The sequence below is a fragment of the Nothobranchius furzeri genome, chromosome 2, assembly GCF_043380555.1.
Source record: "Nothobranchius furzeri strain GRZ-AD chromosome 2, NfurGRZ-RIMD1, whole genome shotgun sequence".
Lineage (NCBI taxonomy): Eukaryota > Metazoa > Chordata > Actinopteri > Cyprinodontiformes > Nothobranchiidae > Nothobranchius > Nothobranchius furzeri.
In genome coordinates, this window is record NC_091742.1 from 101,866,931 (window position 1) to 101,885,725 (window position 18,795).

At 53.9% G+C, this 18,795-nt stretch overlaps 1 protein-coding gene across 4 annotated transcripts in view; it reads right to left on the reverse strand.

Moving 5' to 3' along the window:
- Positions 1–18,795, reverse strand: part of camta2 (calmodulin binding transcription activator 2) — a 64,604-nt gene that overhangs the window by 34,290 nt on the left and 11,519 nt on the right. For all 4 annotated transcript variants that reach the window (XM_054738578.2, XM_054738579.2, XM_054738580.2 and 1 more), the window contains exons 2-13: positions 17,759–17,837; positions 15,172–15,275; positions 14,611–14,678; positions 14,390–14,525; positions 13,325–13,396; positions 11,735–11,882; positions 7,758–7,886; positions 7,475–7,679; positions 6,490–7,360; positions 5,734–6,417; positions 3,070–3,196; positions 2,826–2,960 (exon numbers count right to left, since the gene is read on the reverse strand). In XM_054738578.2, the coding sequence (XP_054594553.2) occupies positions 2,826–2,960; positions 3,070–3,196; positions 5,734–6,417; positions 6,490–7,360; positions 7,475–7,679; positions 7,758–7,886; positions 11,735–11,882; positions 13,325–13,396; positions 14,390–14,525; positions 14,611–14,678; positions 15,172–15,275; positions 17,759–17,792 (2,713 nt within the window). In that variant the 5' untranslated portion in view covers positions 17,793–17,837. The remainder of the gene's footprint in view (positions 1–2,825; positions 2,961–3,069; positions 3,197–5,733; positions 6,418–6,489; positions 7,361–7,474; positions 7,680–7,757; positions 7,887–11,734; positions 11,883–13,324; positions 13,397–14,389; positions 14,526–14,610; positions 14,679–15,171; positions 15,276–17,758; positions 17,838–18,795) is intronic.

Genomic DNA, 18,795 nt, shown 5'->3' on the forward strand with positions numbered 1-18,795 from the left:
ATGGTCTACTAGTGGTGATCTACTGTAGAGCTACTTGTAGGGAACTGCTGGTGATCAAGTGGTGGTGATCAGCTGTCTTAATCTATCAGCTGTCTTAATCTACCAGTAGTGATCTACTGGTCGTGATCTACTACTGGTGATCTACTGTAGAGCTACAGGTGGTGAACTGCTGGTGATCTACTGGTGGTGACCTGCTGGTAGTGATCTACTGGTGGTGATCTGCTGATGGTGATCTACTGGTAATATGCTTGTGGTGATCTGCTGGTGATCTACTGGTAATGATCTACTGGTGGTGATCTGCTGGTGATGATCTACTGGTGGTGAACTGCTGGTGATCTACTGCTGGTAATGATCTACTGGTGGTGAACTGCTGGTGGTGAACTACTGTTGATTTACTGGTGGTGATCTGCTGGTGACCTACTGGTAATGATCTACTTGTGGTGAACTGCTGGTGATCTACTGGTGGTGATCTGCTGGTGACCTACTGGTAATGATCTACTGGTGGTGAACTGCTGGTGATGATCTACTGGTGGTGAACTGCTGGTGATCTACTGCTGGTAATGATCTACTGGTGGTGAACTGCTGGTGGTGAACTACTGTTGATTTACTGGTGGTGATCTGCTGGTGACCTACTGGTAATGATCTACTTGTGGTGAACTGCTGGTGATCTACTGGTGGTGATCTGCTGGTGACCTACTGGTAATGATCTACTGGTGGTGAACTGCTGGTGATGATCTACTGGTGGTGAACTGCTGGTGATCTACTGGTGGTGAACTGCTGGTGGTGAACTACTGTTGATTTACTGGTGGTGATCTGCTGGTGACCTACTGGTAATGATCTACTTGTGGTGAACTGCTGGTGATCTGCTGGTGGCGATGTACTGGGGGTGATCTGCAGGTGATCTACTGGTGATCTATTGGTGGTGATCTACTGGTGGTGATCTGCTGGTAGTGATCTACTGGTGGTGATCTGCTGATGTGATCTACTGGTGATATGCTTGTGGTGATCTGCTGGTGATCTACTGGTAATGAACTACTTGTGGTGAACTGCTGGTGATCTACTGGTGGTGATCTGCTGGTAATGATCTACTGGTGGTGAACTGCTGGTGATCTACTGCTGGTAATGATCTACTGGTGGTGAACTACTGTTGATCTACTGGTGGCGATCTGCTGGTGACCTACTGGTAATGATCTACTTGTGGTGAACTGCTGGTGATCTACTGGTGGTGATCTGCTGGTGATCTACTGGTGGTGAACTGCTGGTGATCTACTGGTGGTGATCTGCTGGTGATCTACTGGTAATGATCTACTGATGGTGATCTGCTGGTGATCTACTGCTGGTGATGATCTACTGGTAGTGAACTGCTGGTGATCTACTGCTGGTGGTGAACTACTGTTGATCTACTGGTGGTGATATGCTGGTGACCTACTGGTAATGATCTATTTGTGGTGAACTGCTGGTGATCTACTGGTGGTGATCTGCTGGTGATCTGCTGGTAATGATCTACTGGTGGTGAACTGCTGGTGATCTACTGCTGGTAATGATCTACTGGTGGTGAACTGCTGGTGGTGAACTACTGTTGATCTACTGGTGGTGATCTGCTGGTGACCTACTGGTAATGATCTATTTGTGGTGAACTGCTGGTGATCTACTGGTGGTGATCTGCTGGTAATGATCTACTGCTGGTAATGATCTACTGGTGGTGAACTGCTGGTGGTGAACTGCTGTTGATCTACTGGTGATGATCTGCTGGTGACCTACTGGTAATGATCTACTTGTGGTGAACTGCTGGTGATCTACTGGTGGTGATCTGCTGGTAATGATCTACTGGTGGTGAACTGCTGGTGATCTACTGCTGGTAATGATCTACTGGTGGTGAACTGCTGGTGGTGAACTGCTGTTGATCTACTGGTGATGATCTGCTGGTGACCTACTGGTAATGATCTACTTGTGGTGAACTGCTGGTGATATACTGGTGGTGATCTGCTGGTGATCTACTGGTGGTGAACTGCTGGCGATCTACTGGTGGTGATCTGCTGGTGATCTACTGGTGGTGAACTGCTGGTGATCTACTGCTGGTGGTGATCTGCTGGTAATGATCTACTGGTGGTGAACTGCTGGTGGTGAACTACTGTTGATCTACTGGTGGTGATCTGCTGGTGATCTACTTGTAATGATCTACTGGTGGTGATCTGCTGGTAATGATCTACTGGTGGTGATCTACTGGTGGTGATCTGCTGGTGGTGATCTGCTGGTAATGATCTACTGGTGGTGAACTGCTGGTGGTGAACTACTGTTGATCTACTGGTGGTGATCTGCTGGTAATGATCTACTGGTGGTGAACTGCTGGTGGTGAACTACTGTTGATCTACTGGTGGTGATCTGCTGGTGATCTACTTGTAATGATCTACTGGTGGTGAACTGCTGGTGATTCACTGGTGTTGCCCAGAGCCAAGCTCAAAACTGGTGAGGATCATGCTTTTCCCGTGGTGGCCTCCAAACCCATGGAACTGCCTCCCTAGTGACATTAAGCCATCTAGCTGCCTTTGGAGTAACGGTGCATTAGAACTGCTCTTAAGGTCTCATAGTGGCATGTTTTGTTGGTTGTCAGTGGTCGTTTAATGTTGTTTTCAAGTAAGTCTTGGTTTTTGTCTCGCGTTTAAAACAGCGTGTTTGACTCAATGCATCCTATGTTGTTGTTGTATGAGCTAACGGTTCTGTGTTCAGCACCTTGGCTGGTGACAGGAAGGTAGTCTATACATAACTAAATAAAAAATGAGAGCTGGGCTGTGATTGGCTCAGGCACAGGAACAGGAGTGACTGACCATCCAATGAGAGCCAGTCGAGCTGAGAGCTGGGCAGAGAGCTGGCGTTCCTCGCTCTGTACTCAAACAGAACCGATGAGGAAACTGAACCTCTGGACTCCAGAACCTGCAGACACACCAGACCGGCCTCGTGGGCTGAAACAGAGTCCATCAGTGGTTTGGGTCAGACCCAGTGAGATGAGGGTTACGATCCACCTGATGTTAGGAACCCGGTAGAACCGGCTCAGAACTAAGGAGCACCTACCTGGACAGTAGCAGCGTAGGACTCCAGGCTGGATCAGAGATGCGGGGACAACATTCTGGTCAAACACACATGAGTATTGAGCTGAAGGCTCGCTCCACGGGCCGGTGATCAGAACCTTCACCCCCCCCTGGAGAGGAACCAGCAGAGGTCAGCTCACAGGTTAGGTAATGAACTTCTAGTTAACGTGTCGAGCTGAAAACACCCGCCTGCCCTGGGTTTCTACCTACAGTAACCAGCAGACCGGAACACTGTAGCTCCATCTAGAGGGAGCAGGTCTTTCAGCTGCTCGTCTACCGACAGGCCCTAAGCTCAGAGAACACCTACACCTGTCCTAAAGTCTCCTATTGTGTCACGTTTAAGATCTTACGGCTCCTCTCACGGAGCTCTAGGCACCCCTACCAAAGCTCCAGCTTCTTCTGGGCTTCTACGAGATGAACTGTGATGGCAGGATCTGCCACACAGGGGAAAGAGGAGTGATTTACATCATGTCACTACATTTATTTACGTTAACTTTTGGTTACAGATATGAACATATAAAAACATTTCTGTTTAGCTTTATTAAGTTGGGTCACATTCAGTAGACCTTGTTTAACCACAGTTTCTGTTGTGTAATGTTCAGTGTGTTTGTCTTGAGTTGCCAGTAAATTTCCCTGGGGACAACGAGGTGATGAGGCAGAGGGAGGAGCCAGAGCCGGCACTTCCTGAAAGGCCTTTTCCATTCTTAAAGTTGGTTCACTAACCGTCTATTTAATTTGAAGTGAATGAAACCCTAATGACCAGACATAATACTGTTTTAGTGTTTAATGTTGTATTTGTGGTGCTGTCCCTCTCGTTTTAATGCACTGAGCAGCCAGCCCGTGTTTCCTGCTGGAAGGTCAGGTGCTTTGTTTGCTGCGGTTATGCTGCTGTACAGCTTTCTAGCTACGCTGACCTCTTTTAGGGGCCCCATCTAGTCGTTGTTGTTAAACTGGGTGAATAACACCCTGATTTTCCTGTGGCTCATTTAACACACAGTTCAGTCCCTGACAGGAAGTAAAACCTGGAGGTGACGGGACCTGTGGGCTACGCTGTTTACCTTTGGAAATCAGGTCAGCGCAGACTGTGACAACCTCTAAAGGAGTGCATGACGTGTTTAATCAACACATTTGCAGGGGTCTCCAGTGTGAATGAATGCCTCGCAGGCAGAACTCAGGAAGCATAAAAGCCTCAGCAGGTAAAAGTCTGCAACATCAAGAGAGCTTCAGACAGTAGGATCTCTGGTCTTACTTCCTGGTATGTGGACATCTCTCCTCTGATTGGCTAGCAGTGACACAAATCTACCACTGACTCTGTCTGCTCTGCAACGTTGATGTTTGATCTCCACCAACAAAGTTAAAGGCCCATAGTCATCGCTCACTGGTGGACGTCGTCCCCGGCTGTTTGGTGCTTTAATAGCACAAGCCTGGAGGAGTTCTGCTGTGTGGCGGAGCTGCTAATGCTAATGGTTAGCTTCTACTAGCTGAGACCTTCTCTGCTGTTTCCAGGACTAAACCAACAACAGCCTTCCCCGTGGTGAGTCAGATGGGTGAGTCCGTGGATGTCCACGAGTTAAAATGAAGACGCAGCAGAGGTTCTCGTAGCGAATGTCTGGTATGAGGCAGCGCCTAGGTTTCCTGTCCTCTTCTGTGCATTCGTACACACCTAGGTGTCACACAGGACTCTGCTGTTTCGTTTGAACGGCACTAAAGACATCTGGAAATGGTCAGTCGTGCTTCTCAGTGGCCTAGTGGTAGAGTATCCGCAGGTCAGGGTTCAAGTCCCGGTCGGACAATGGGACCCAACGCCTCCCTGCTTGACACTCGGCTTTAAGGGGTTGGATTGGGGTTAACCCAACAAAGGGTTCCCGAGCCCAGCCACAGCTGCAGCTCACCGCTCCTCTCCAGGGGGAGGGGTCACACGTGGAGATGTCGTTTCACCAGTGTGTGGTTCTCTGCTTTTGTTGGACTGCTGCAACAGTCTTACAGCTGGTCTAAACCTCAAGCAGCAAAAACCCTGCAGCAGACCATCGTCAGGACTTCATAAACATTTTCCCACCCGCCTCCTGTCCTGGCCGCGCCCCACTGGCTTCCTGTGACCTTATTAAAATCCTGTCTTTAACTTTTAACGCCATGCATGGTCCGGCTCCCTCATATATAACCGACTTGGTGCAGACCTACACTCCTGAATGTTGCCTGAGATCAAAAGGTCACATGCTCCTGGCGGCCCCTGAAGCCCGGCGAAAGCGCCGTGGAACGCTCGTCCTCTCTCTCCTCTGAGTGTTTATAAAACTTGCTCACCTGGTTTTACCGCCCGTCCGGTCCTACGTACGTCATTCTGCTTTAATGTCAAGCGCTTAGTGAGTTATCTGTGGACCACTGTTTTACTACGTTTGGCTTGGTTTGACCCTTTGTTCAGCCGACACGTGACCATGACCTCATCAGTCTGAGCGTTCTGCTCTGTCTCCCTCACCCAGGCTGGCTTTGATGTGACCTCCTCGTCTTCCTCACCTGCTCCCTCTCATGCTGCTGTTTGTGCCTCACCTGTTTTCAGTCGTTCAGTCATTTATAAGTATGAATGGAGCCTTTGGTTTTCACCACTACACACACACCCTGCCCTCTTTCTCCCATCTACGACAGAGCTGCTTACCTCTGGGTACGACCACTCTGGAGAGAAGTCCGTGATGGAGGCGAGGCGTGTTGAGGACGAGGTGGGCAGAGGGTGAGGGAAAGGGAGGAAGGAGGAGGAGGGTGAGGGCTGTGGAGGCACCACGTATCGAACCCCCGTTGGGAACACGGCCGGGCTCGCTACTGGAGGCGGAGCGGCGGCGGGACTTGGCTCCTCGGTGATGAGGTCAGAGATGAGGTCAGGAAACTGGCTGTCGAACGAGATATCAAGCTCCTCCCCTCCACGCTCAGCAGGCTCCGCCTCCTCAGCTGAGTGTGTGTCCATGCATGCATCATCTGAGTTGTGGCTCCGCCTCCTCTCCTCCTTCACCTGGACTGGGGCCGTTGTTAGGGAAGTGGTATCCATGGCAACAGCTGTAGGAGGAGAGGGGGTGACGGACACCACATCATCCTTGGAATTAGCTGGAACTGACAACAGCTGCAGGTCTAGGGGCTGATGGGATATCCCAGCTGGGGGCGGAGCTTCAGATGTAGACATGTGATTGGTTTGAGCGAGGACCAGTATCTGCTGCCCATCAGGCTGTCCCTCCTTCTGATTGGTGGACGGAGGGGTCGGGCTCAGTGTGTCTTGACAAACCAAGAGCAGGGAGGCGGAGCTAGAATCCGTCTGTCGCCGTGGAGATGAGCTGGAGGGGGTGTGGTTTGTCTGAATCACACAGAGCAGACATGAGAGGAGGGACACGGTCAGAGGAAGTAGCTGTGGGGGGGGGGCACTCACCTGCAGCAGTGCCAGCTTGGTGGGCGGAGCTCTACCTTCATCCTCAGACTGATCCTTCACCTCCTCGTCATCAACCCCAGCCTCCTCCCTCACCCCCTCACCCAGCTCGAGGCAGAGGGGGAGAATGGGCGGGGCCACAGAGGAGGTGGGAGAGAGGGTAAGGGCAAGGGAGGGCGGGAGGGAAGACGAAGGAGGGGAGACAGAGGAGGAAGGGGAGGTGGAGAGAGAGGAGAGGGAAGAAGGGGGAGACACAGAGGATGGAGGAGTAGATGTGGTGGGAGAGAGGGAAAGTGAGAGGGTGGGGTGAGAAAAGGGGGTGGTGGTGCTGACCTTAATAGGGGAGGAGCTGGGGAGAGGGCCACCGTAAGTCTGCCCCTGTGTGGGAGAGTTAAGGAAGGAGTCCGGGTCAAAGGCTGGGGTGATGAACGGGGGGAGTGAGGATGATGAAAGGGAGGAGGAGGGAGAGCAAAGGGAGGCTGCTGTAGGAGGGGAGGTGTTGGAGGAGGATGGGGTGAGGAGGAGGCCACTGATGACAGGCGAAGGAAGGAGGGTGAGGGAGAGGGTGGTTTGCACAGCGGGCGAGGGAAGGGATGGGGGGGCGGGTGAGGAGGCTGGAGGGGAGGGGGAGGCAGGCTTTCCAACAGGAGTGAGGGCGGGGGAAAGCAGCAGTGGACCAAAGCTCGTCCTCTGCCCCGCCTCCTCAGCCCTGACCCCGCACACCTGCCCCCCTCCTCCTCCTGGGAGGGCAGTGGCCGTTGCCATGACGATGACAGCGTTCTGAGGCAGAGCCACCGCAGCCATGCTACTGTGGTGGTCGCTGTAGAAGCCGTTACCATGGTTACCCATGCTGATGGTGGGGGACGAGGCGGAGCTGTGGAGAAAGAGCGGGTCAGACTGGGTTCTCTGGTTCTGGTACCAGGGTCAGTCTGACCCTGTTAAGCTACACCCAACCAGGCCGGGTTCTGGTCTGGTGAGGGGGACTTACGTGGACGAGGGACTGGGGGATGAGACGGGGCTGCTCTGAGCCTGCAGGTGAGGCAGTTTGGGCTCCCCCGCCCCCTGGCCTGCCTCCCCCAGCTCAGAAGAGAGGGGGGAGGGGGCGAGCCTGCCACAGGATGGCGGGAGCTTGGGGGAGATGATCCGGTGCTTGGTGCTGTTGCAGCGGTGAGGAATGTTTGCTCCAGAGGACACTGAGGACGGAGACAGAACCTGGTGGGGTCAGAGACCAGCAGCTGTGATGTCACTGTGATGTCATACTCCCGTCTTACCCTGGTTGGTGTTACAGAGACAGGTGTGTGTGCGGGGCTGAGGTTTGGTTCTCTGTCGATCCAGCAGGTGCTGAACCAACTCCTCGATGCTGAAGTCTCCAGAACCCAGAGAGCACTTGACACTGTGGACTAAAGCAAGGAGACGTTAGAAACAGCACGCTCGGACCGGCGAACACGCTAAGACCGGCGAACACGCTAAGACCGGCGAACACGCTAAGACCGGCGAACACGCTAAGACCGGCGAACATGCTAAGACAGGCGAACATGCTCGGACCGGCAAACATGCTAAGACCGGCGAACGCGCTCGGACCGGCGAACACGCTAAGACCGGCGAACACGCTAAGACCGGCGAACATGCTAAGACAGGCGAACATGCTAAGACCGGCGAACACGCTAAGACCGGCGAACATGCTAAGACAGGCGAACATGCTCGGACCGGCAAACATGCTAAGACCGGCAAACATGCTAAGACAGGCGAACATGCTTGGACCGGTGAACACGCTTAGACCGGCGAACACGCTCGGACCGGCAAACACGCTCGGACCGGCAAACATGCTAAAACAGGCGAACATGCTCGGACCGGCAAACACGCTAAGACCGGCGAACATGCTCGGACCGGTGAACACTCTTAGACCGGCGAACACGCTCGGACCGGCAAAAATGCTAAGACCAGTGAACAAGCTCGGACCGGCGAACACGCTAAGACCAGGGAACACGCTCGGACCGGCGAACACGCTAAGACCGGCGAACACGCTCGGACCGGCGAACACGCTAAGACCGGCGAACATGCTTGGACCGACGAACACGTTAAGACCGGCAAACATGCTTGGACCGGCGAACACGTTAAGACCGGCGAACACGCTAAGACAGGCGAGCACGCTCAGGCTGGCGAACGTGTTAAGACCGCTGAACACGCTAAGACAGGCGAGCACGCTCAGGCTGGCGAACGTGTTAAGACCGCTGAACACGCTAAGACAGGCGAGCACGCTCAGGCTGGCGAACGTGTTAAGACCGCTGAACATGCTCAGACTGGCGCTCAGACCGCTGAACACGCTCAGACCGCTGAACACGCTCAGACTGGCGCTCAAACTGCTGAACATGTTCAGACTGGTGCTCAGACCGCTGAACACGCTCAGACTGGCGCTCAGACCGCTGAACACGCTCAGACTGGCGCTCAGACCGCTGAACACGCTCAGACTGGCGCTCAGACCGCTGAACACGCTCAGACTGGCGCTCAGACCGCTGAACACGCTCAGACTGCTGAACACGCTCAGACCGCTGAACACGCTCAGACCGCTGAACATGCTCAGACTGCTGAACACGCTCAGACCGCTGAACACGCTCAGACTGGCGCTCAAACTGCTGAACATGCTCAGACTGGCGCTCAGACCGCTGAACACGCTCAGACTGCTGAACACGCTCAGACCGCTGAACACACTCAGACCGCTGAACACGCTCAGACGGCTGAACACGCTCAGACCGCTGAACACGCTCAGACTGCTGAACACAATCAGACCGCTGAACACGCTCAGACTGGCGCTCAAACTGCTGAACATGCTCAGACTGGCACTCAGACCGCTGAACACGCTCAGACTGGCGCTCAAACTGCTGAACATGCTCAGACTGGCACTCAGACCGCTGAACACGCTCAGACTGGCGCTCAGACCGCTGAACACGCTCAGACTGCTGAACACGCTCAGACCGCTGAACATGCTCAGACCGCTGAACATGCTCAGACTGCTGAACACGCTCAGACCGCTGAACACGCTCAGACTGGCGCTCAAACTGCTGAACATGCTCAGACTGGCGCTCAGACCGCTGAACACGCTCAGACTGCTGAACACGCTCAGACCGCTGAACACACTCAGACCGCTGAACACGCTCAGACTGCTGAACACAATCAGACCGCTGAACACGCTCAGACTGGCGCTCAAACTGCTGAACATGCTCAGACTGGCACTCAGACCGCTGAACACGCTCAGACCGCTGAACACGCTCAGACTGGCGCTCAAACTGCTGAACATGCTCAGACTGGCACTCAGACCGCTGAACACGCTCAGACTGCTGAACACGCTCAGACAGCTGAACACGCTCAGACTGCTGAACACGCTCAAACTGCTGAACATGCTCAGACTGGCGCTCAAACTGCTGAACATGCTCAGACTGGTGCTCAGACCGCTGAACACACTCAGACTGGCGCTCAGACCGCTGAACACGCTCAGACTGGCGCTCAGACCGCTGAACACGCTCAGACTGGCGCTCAGACCGCTGAACACGCTCAGACTGGCGCTCAGACCGCTGAACACGCTCAGACTGCTGAACACGCTCAGACTGGCGCTCAAACTGCTGAACATGCTCAGACTGCTGAACACGCTCAGACCGTTGAACACGCTCAGACTGGCGCTCAAACCGCTGAACATGCTCAGACTGCTGAACACGCTCAGACTGGCGCTCAAACTGCTGAACATGCTCAGACTGGCGCTCAGACCGCTGAACACGCTCAGACTGCTGAACACGCTCAGACCGCTGAACACGCTCAGACTGGCGCTCAGACCGCTGAACATGCTCAGACTGCTGAACACGTTCAGACTGCTGAACACGCTCAGACCGCTGAACACGCTCAGACTGGCGCTCAGACCGCTGAACACGCTCAGACCGCTGAACACGTTCAGACTGCTGAACACGCTCAGACCGCTGAACACGCTCAGACTGGCGCTCAGACCGCTGAACACGCTCAGACCGCTGAACACGTTCAGACTGCTGAACACGCTCAGACTGCTGAACATGCTCAGACTGGCGCTCAAACTGCTGAACATGCTCAGACTGGCGCTCAGACCGCTGAACACGCTCAGACTGCTGAACACGCTCAGACCGCTGAACACGCTCAGACTGGCGCTCAGACCGCTGAACACGCTCAGACCACTGAACATGCTCAGACTGCTGAACACGTTCAGACCGCTGAACACGCTCAGACTGCTGAACACGTTCAGACTGCTGAACACGCTCAGACCGCTGAACACGCTCAGACTGGCGCTCAGACCGCTGAACACGCTCAGACCGCTGAACACGTTCAGACTGCTGAACACGCTCAGACCGCTGAACACACTCAGACTGGCGCTCAGACCGCTGAACACGCTCAGACCGCTGAACACGTTCAGACTGCTGAACACGCTCAGACTGCTGAACATGCTCAGACTGGCGCTCAAACTGCTGAACATGCTCAGACTGGCGCTCAGACCGCTGAACACGCTCAGACTGCTGAACACGCTCAGACCGCTGAACACGCTCAGACTGGCGCTCAGACCGCTGAACACGCTCAGACCACTGAACATGCTCAGACTGCTGAACACGTTCAGACTGCTGAACACGCTCAGACCGCTGAACACGCTCAGACTGGCGCTCAGACCGCTGAACACGCTCAGACCACTGAACACGTTCAGACTGCTGAACACGCTCAGACTGCTGAACATGCTCAGACTGGCGCTCAGACCGCTGAACACGCTCAGACTGCTGAACACGCTCAGACCGCTGAACACGCTCAGACTGGCGCTCAGACCGCTGAACACGCTCAGACCGCTGAACATGCTCAGACTGCTGAACACGCTCAGACCGCTGAACACGCTTAGACTGGCGCTCAGACCGCTGAACAAGCTCAGACTGCTGAACACGCTCAGACTGCTGAACACGCTCAGACCGCTGAACACGCTTAGACTGGCGCTCAGACCGCTGAACATGCTCAGACTGCTGAACACGCTCAGACTGCTGAACACGCTCAGACCGCTGAACACGCTCAGACTGCTGAACACGCTCAGACTGCTGAACACGCTCAGACTGGCGCTCAGACTGCTGAACACGCTCAGACTGCTGAACACGCTCAGACCGCTGAACACGCTCAGACTGCTGAACACGCTCAGACTGCTGAACACGCATGGACCAGCGAGTACATTAGAAACAGCATGCACTGCTCAGGAACCTACACATGGGCTTCAGCTGGCTCAGCAGGTCATCTTGGTTCCACCTGGCGCTGTCATGGCGGTCGGACACAGTACATAAAAGTGGACTGCATTTCCCAGAATCCTCCAGTGATGGTACATTCAGGTAGTGGACCAGAACGATGTCTGGATTCTGCCACAGGGAGAAACTTCATTATAAACCCACTCAGAACATGGCAGAGGTGTTGTCTCAGAACCCCAGACTGAACAGGAACCACGCTGGCTGCAGCTCTACGAGAACCTACTATGCCTGTGAGAACTACGGGTCCGTACTAAAATCTGTGTTTATTTATGCTATGATAGGAATGTTTTTTACAGCGCTGTATCGGCGTCTAGATTGTTGGCAGTGGGGAGGTGTTTCAGTGACCAGTTTCACTGCTACACACTGTAGTTTTGAGGAAACACTTACCATGCTAACCTCAAAGCTAGCGGAGGTATATGGAATGCCAACAGGGCAAAAACACGTGAAAAACTTCCCACAAGTATGCTTTGTTAACGTACAACAAAAGGTAACGACAGCGTATACTGTACGCCTCACGTGAAGTCACCCCATGGACAACACAAAAAAAAACACTAACTATTCGCTAACCATTAGCATCACCATGTGACGTGCCGATTCAAACGTTCATAAAAAGTTATGAATAAATGCCAGAAAACAGCCGCAAAACGTTGCAGGAACATAAAAGTAGCGTGTGCTGCCCGGACATTTGAGGAGATGGACTGCTGGCGCCAAAAAGGTCAAGAGGTCATCCCACAGGACCAGTGGCAAAAAACAGCAATGGCCGCAGCTTGTTTGTTAGCCGTAGCCACTGGGCGTGAGATTAACTTGTCAGGATTCAAGTCAAGCTGAGTAAAACGAAAGTAAATCAGCAACACTGCCAGAATTATACAGCACCCCACACATTTCCATCCCAGGTCAGCCGGTGGTTGTTCCTCCTGACCAGCCAACAACCCAGGAACTTCAGCCTCCTCCGTACAACTACGGCGGTAGCCTGGTGCAGAGCTGCGGCAGCACCGGGGAGCATTAGGTGGTTTATTAGCGGGATGGACAGCCGTGTTAACCTCCGTGGTTTTCCTGTGTAAATCGCTGTTATGATAAAACACATGGGTTCATTACAGCATAGAGACGACTCACACAGCGGTGTTTGGGAAGTGAAGTGGCTGTTAGCACCAGGGCTACAAGCTAGCATGTACAGTCCTGATCTCTGACTGAGAACCAGCGCTCCAGCACCAGGACAGACCGCTGTCTCAGTGAGACAGGAGGAAGCTGTGTGCTTCATGTCAGAGTCTCCTAGCAACACAGCTCACGGCCACCAGCCTACTGAAGGCCTGAGCCTGAGACACGGCTTCAGCAGCTCTGCGTTGCTACCTGCGGCTTTAGCACTCATTTATGATTATGTTATTAGTTTTTAAACATCAACTGGGTTGGATCTCCGTACTACAGCCATAGTAACCGGCCCGGAAGACCACTTGTCCCACGGTCTCGATTAAAGAGTGTGTGTGTGTGTGTGTGTGTGTGTGTGTGTGTGTGTGTGTGCGTGTGTGTGCGTGCGTGCGTGTGTGTGAGACACCGACCTGCAGCAGCCAGTAGCATCGTCTGTGGAATGTTGGCACAATGGAGGAATGGACGTAGCAACCGTAGAGGCACTGAAAGAAGACATGATGGATCAGCAGCACACCATCAGGGTCCAACAGAAGCCACACATCTGAGCCCTGAGCATGGTCTGCAGGCATGTCTTACTCCAGAAGGGCTCTCTAGGAGTCAGACTGACTCAGCCCAGTCCTGACAGACGGCACTGAGGGCTGGAGGTGATTCACCACTATCAGACCCATCCAGACCACCTGGACTCAGAAGCTACACTGAACACTAAAGCCGGGCGTACACGGTGCGACTTTTTCACCTTTTTGAGCCGATGTTCCACTCGTGCGAGGATCCACGAGATCGGGGTGAGTTTAGCGCCGAGCATCGTGTAGTGTACAGGGGTCACGAGAGGTGATCAACACCACGTGACCAGCTGCCGATGAGCAGTCGTGAGCTCGCACGGACTTCTGGCGTGTTAGATATTTCGCTCGTCCCTCGTGAGGGTATCGCACTGTTGAAGCGGCGCTGCGAGCAGCTGCGACCCAAAAAGTACCAGAACCGCTCACGGCGCATGCACAATCCTGCACCAACACCGCTCGCCGCTATTTCCCTAATAACACACGCTGTTCGTTTTTGTTTCTACACGTTTATTTACTCACAAAGAAAGCGTGTTTGTCGTGTTCATGTCTAATTAAACTGATCACAAAACTCAGATTTACTTCCTTTATTTGGTTTTCCTCATCCAACCCCCATAAATCCCCGTGTGTCCTCCTGCAGCACTCCCGCAGGACAACAGGCAAAACAGAAAAGTCTGGCGTGTAAAAACTGCTATTTTTAGCACATTTTAGGGCCGACGTGTTGCTACCAGACGTGCAGCGTGAGCAGTAAGGTCACACCCGAGAACTGGGTCGTGCAGTGTGAGCGCACGACTCGTGAGATCTGCCCTGCGAGGACGTCGTACAGTCTGAGCTGAAGCTGAGTGCTGCGAGTGAACAAGTCACACAGTGTCCGCCCGGCTTCAGATGGAGGACACAGCTTCATGTGAGGGGCTGACATACCTCCATGCCCTGGACCTTCAGCTTCATGTGGTCCTCTCTTGTGGTTTTTCCATCCTTCCTTTTCTTCCAGCAGTAGCCGTCCTTCCTGTACTTCACCTTCTTTCTGTTGTACAGGATGACACTGCCGTTCTTGGGCCTGGCGCACACACACACACACGTTTTTCATTAGAAGGGAGAGCTGAGCCCTCAGTCCTGTCTGACAGGCACATACGGGAGTGTACCTGGTCTTCAAGGTGCAGGAGAGCCACTCATCATGTCTCTCAAAAGATATCAGGTAGGAGGTGATCTCCTGCAGAGCAAACACACCGTTACTGAGGAGGCTCCACCCCTCAGAAGCTCCAGCTGAGCTTCTCTGTACCACATCAGAACCATGAGGACCAACCCATGTGCTTCTGTGTGAGAAGGCCACGTTCACCTGTGAAAGCCATGATCCTGTCTCACCTGCCTGCTGTAAGCCAGTCTGCTGTAAAAGCTGCCCTGAGTCTACAACAAGCCCTACAGGTCCTGGCCCAAACACCAGTGAAGTGGCACCACTAACGCACAGCACATCTCCTGCATCTCCTCACACGTGGAAGCTTCTTAAAACCCACATGCAAACATCTGGAAGGCCTTGTCCCAGAGCTGGAACACCTGGAATCTCAACAACCCCGTTAACTCGGAGCTGCTGGCTCCCAGCTGGAGAGAGGGCCCGACTAGAACAGCCTGTGAGCACTGATGCTCCCTACCAGCTACTCCTTTACTCACACTCTGTGTGTGTGTGTGTGTGTGGGGGGGGGGTGTACCTCGTTAGTGTTCCACCTGAGACGCTCGTTAGGTAGACAGGAGGAATGAGGGAGACACTCCAGCAGCTTGTTGGGGAGAAACACTTTCCTCTGTCCTTTATTCTCTACACACACACACACACACACACACACACACGCACGCACGCACACACGCACGCACACACGCACGCACGCACGCACGCACACACACACGCACGCACGCACGCACGCACGCACACACGCACGCACGCACGCACGCACGCTCACACACACACACACACACACACACACACACGCACACGCACGCACACACACACACACACACACAGGTCAGAAAGATCAAAAGAACCAGAACATCTGGGTTTTATTAACCACAACATGAGTGATTAAACTACATCTGCCACTGGTTCAACCCTGACCCTGACCCTGACCCAGCCGGGCCTGGGTCAGGGTCAGGGTCATTCAGTCACAAGTCTGCTGTTGGGTAGAAGTCAGCTGGGTTTGTGCTCCCAGTTACCAGGTAAACATATACATGTTTAGTTAGCCTGTTCAGCCTCTAGTAAGTCATGGTTTCATTAGTATTACAGTCTGACCCTACTGAGGGTTAGCCCTGACCCTACTGAGGGTTAGCCCTGACCCTACTGAGGGTTAGCCCTGACCCTACTGAGGGTTAGCCCTGACCCCACTGAGGGCTAGCCCTGACCCCACTGAGGGTTAGCCCTGACCCCACTGAGGGTTAGCCCTGACCCCACTGAGGGCTAGCCCTGACCCCACTGAGGGTTAGCCCTGACCCCACTGAGGGTTAGCCCTGACCCTACTGAGGGTTAGCCCTGACCCCACTGAGGGCTAGCCCTGACCCTACTGAGGGTTAGCCCTGACCCTACTGAGGGTTAGCCCTGACCCCACTGAGGGTTAGCCCTGACCCTACTGAGGGCTAGCCCTGACCCCACTGAGGGTTAGCCCTGACCCCACTGAGGGTTAGCCCTGACCCCACTGAGGGTTAGCCCTGACCCCACTGAGGGTTAGCCCTGACCCTACTGAGGGTTAGCCCTGACCCTACTGAGGGCTAGCCCTGACCCCACTGAGGGTTAGCCCTGACCCTACTGAGGGTTAGCCCTGACCCTACTGAGGGTTAGCCCTGACCCCACTGAGGGTTAGCCCTGACCCCACTGAGGGCTAGCCCTGACCCCACTGAGGGTTAGCCCTGACCCTACTGAGGGCTAGCCCTGACCCCACTGAGGGTTAGCCCTGACCCTACTGAGGGTTAGCCCTGACCCCACTGAGGGCTAGCCCTGACCCTACTGAGGGCTAGCCCTGACCCTACTGAGGGTTAGCCCTGACCCTACTGAGGGTTAGCCCTGACCCCACTGAGGGTTAGCCCTGACCCTACTGAGGGCTAGCCCTGACCCCACTGAGGGTTAGCCCTAACCCCACTGAGGGTTAGCCCTGACCCCACTGAGGGTTAGCCCTGACCCCACTGAGGGTTAGCCCTGACCCTACTGAGGGCTAGCCCTGACCCCACTGAGGGCTAGCCCTGACCCCACTGAGGGTTAGCCCTGACCCTACTGAGGGTTAGCCCTGACCCTACTGAGGGTTAGCCCTGACCCCACTGAGGGCTAGCCCTGACCCCACTGAGGGTTAGCCCTGACCCCACTGAGGGTTAGCCCTGACCCCACTGAGGGCTAGCCCTGACCCCACTGAGGGTTAGCCCTGACCCCACTGAGGGTTAGCCCTGACCCTACTGAGGGTTAGCCCTGACCCCACTGAGGGCTAGCCCTGACCCTACTGAGGGTTAGCCCTGACCCTACTGAGGGTTAGCCCTGACCCCACTGAGGGTTAGCCCTGACCCTACTGAGGGTTAGCCCTGACCCCACTGAGGGTTAGCCCTGACCCTACTGAGGGCTAGCCCTGACCCCACTGAGGGTTAGCCCTAACCCCACTGAGGGTTAGCCCTAACCCTACTGAGGGTTAGCCCTGACCCTACTGAGGGCTAGCCCTGGCTCCACTGGGATAATGCTGCATCTGTGCTACTCGTCTGTAGCACACCAAGACAGAGTCACATGACCTTCCTGAGACACGTGTGTGGCTGACGCTTTTACAAACTCGGTATAAAATGCTAAAATGTACTTGAGTTGTTTTTAGTGCCATTATGTTGGCATGATCTCATTTAGCTGTAAGCCAGAATGAAAGGGGTCCTAACGTGGGTTGTGTGGCGTTGCTACGGGAACAGGTTTGGAAATGGGGTTAAAGTTCGGTGACGTGTTTGTGTTTAAAAGCTTGTTCTGCTGTTTTGCTGTTGCAGCTTTAAATGTTAAAATGGCTTGCTGTACTGGCTTGTTATGGACCGGTCTCCAGCATGTCCGTGTCTGCTTCAGCACACCTGGTTTACATCTGCACTGGCTCCTCAGCAGCAGACGCCATGTTTGAGAGGGCAGCGTGGACAACCGCACAGGAGACCTCACCGGGGTTCACAGTCACAGCGTTCACCACCGCCTGTTAGGCCTTGCTCAAGGGTACTAAACCAGACTGGGTTCTCAACACCTGTGTAACGCCTGTACGTTTCCATGGAAACGCAGCTAGAGGTGGCAGGCAGGTGAGTAGGACTGACCTGTCTCCGTGGAAACCATCTCCCCGTTGCTCATGGTGACGAGTCCATGAAGGATGGGTCTCACACTACAGACGGCCACCTGCACACCACACACACACACACACACACACACACACACACACACACACACACACACATCAGTGAGAAACTACATGTAGAAGGTCCTGGGAGGTGGGGAGACGGGTCGGACAGTCGAACCGGGAGGAGAGATGTGGTTTTTATCCTGGCCGTGGAACACTGCACCACTTCTAGAGGGAGCCTTAGGCTCCTCCCCTTTGCGGTCGGCTCATGGGTCCCTGAACGGGGCTAAAGGGCTATTTTCTAACCCGCGTTGCCTTAGACCCTGGGTCACACATATGTTGAGCTTCTGTTTAAATGAAAACTAATGATGGGCGTTCGGACCACGCCAGGCACGTACTCAGCGTGTAAATGTTCGTAACTACACAGCATCACCGGCACGCTGCATATGTGACGCCAGTCTCCTCTGCTTAGACTTGGAGAGGGTGTTGGCACCGCGTCCACCGGGTGCCCTGTGGGGGTCACCCTAAGCCCAACCAGGCCCTGTGATGGGGCTGCCAGGCCCCTGCATGACCTAGCCAGGGCTTGGTCCACATAGCCGGCTGTAGGGCTGGGCGGCACGACGGTACGTGGAGGACTCCAGCTGGACAACCATACATGACGACAGCTACAGGTGTGTGCAGAGACTAAGGTGTCCACTAGAGGGGGCTGTCACCTGTTTTACATAGAGTCACATTCCTTAAAGGGACACGATCACTGCCAACCTACACACACTTTCATTTTTCTATCTGTTATTATTATTATTATTAATATTATTAATTACTATTAATTACTATTAATTGTGTATACACACACACACATATTAAACACACACACACACACATTATAAACGCACACACATTATAAACGCACACACATTATACACACACACATTATACACACACACACACATTATACACACACACATTATACACACACACACATTATACACACACACATTATAAACGCACACACATTAT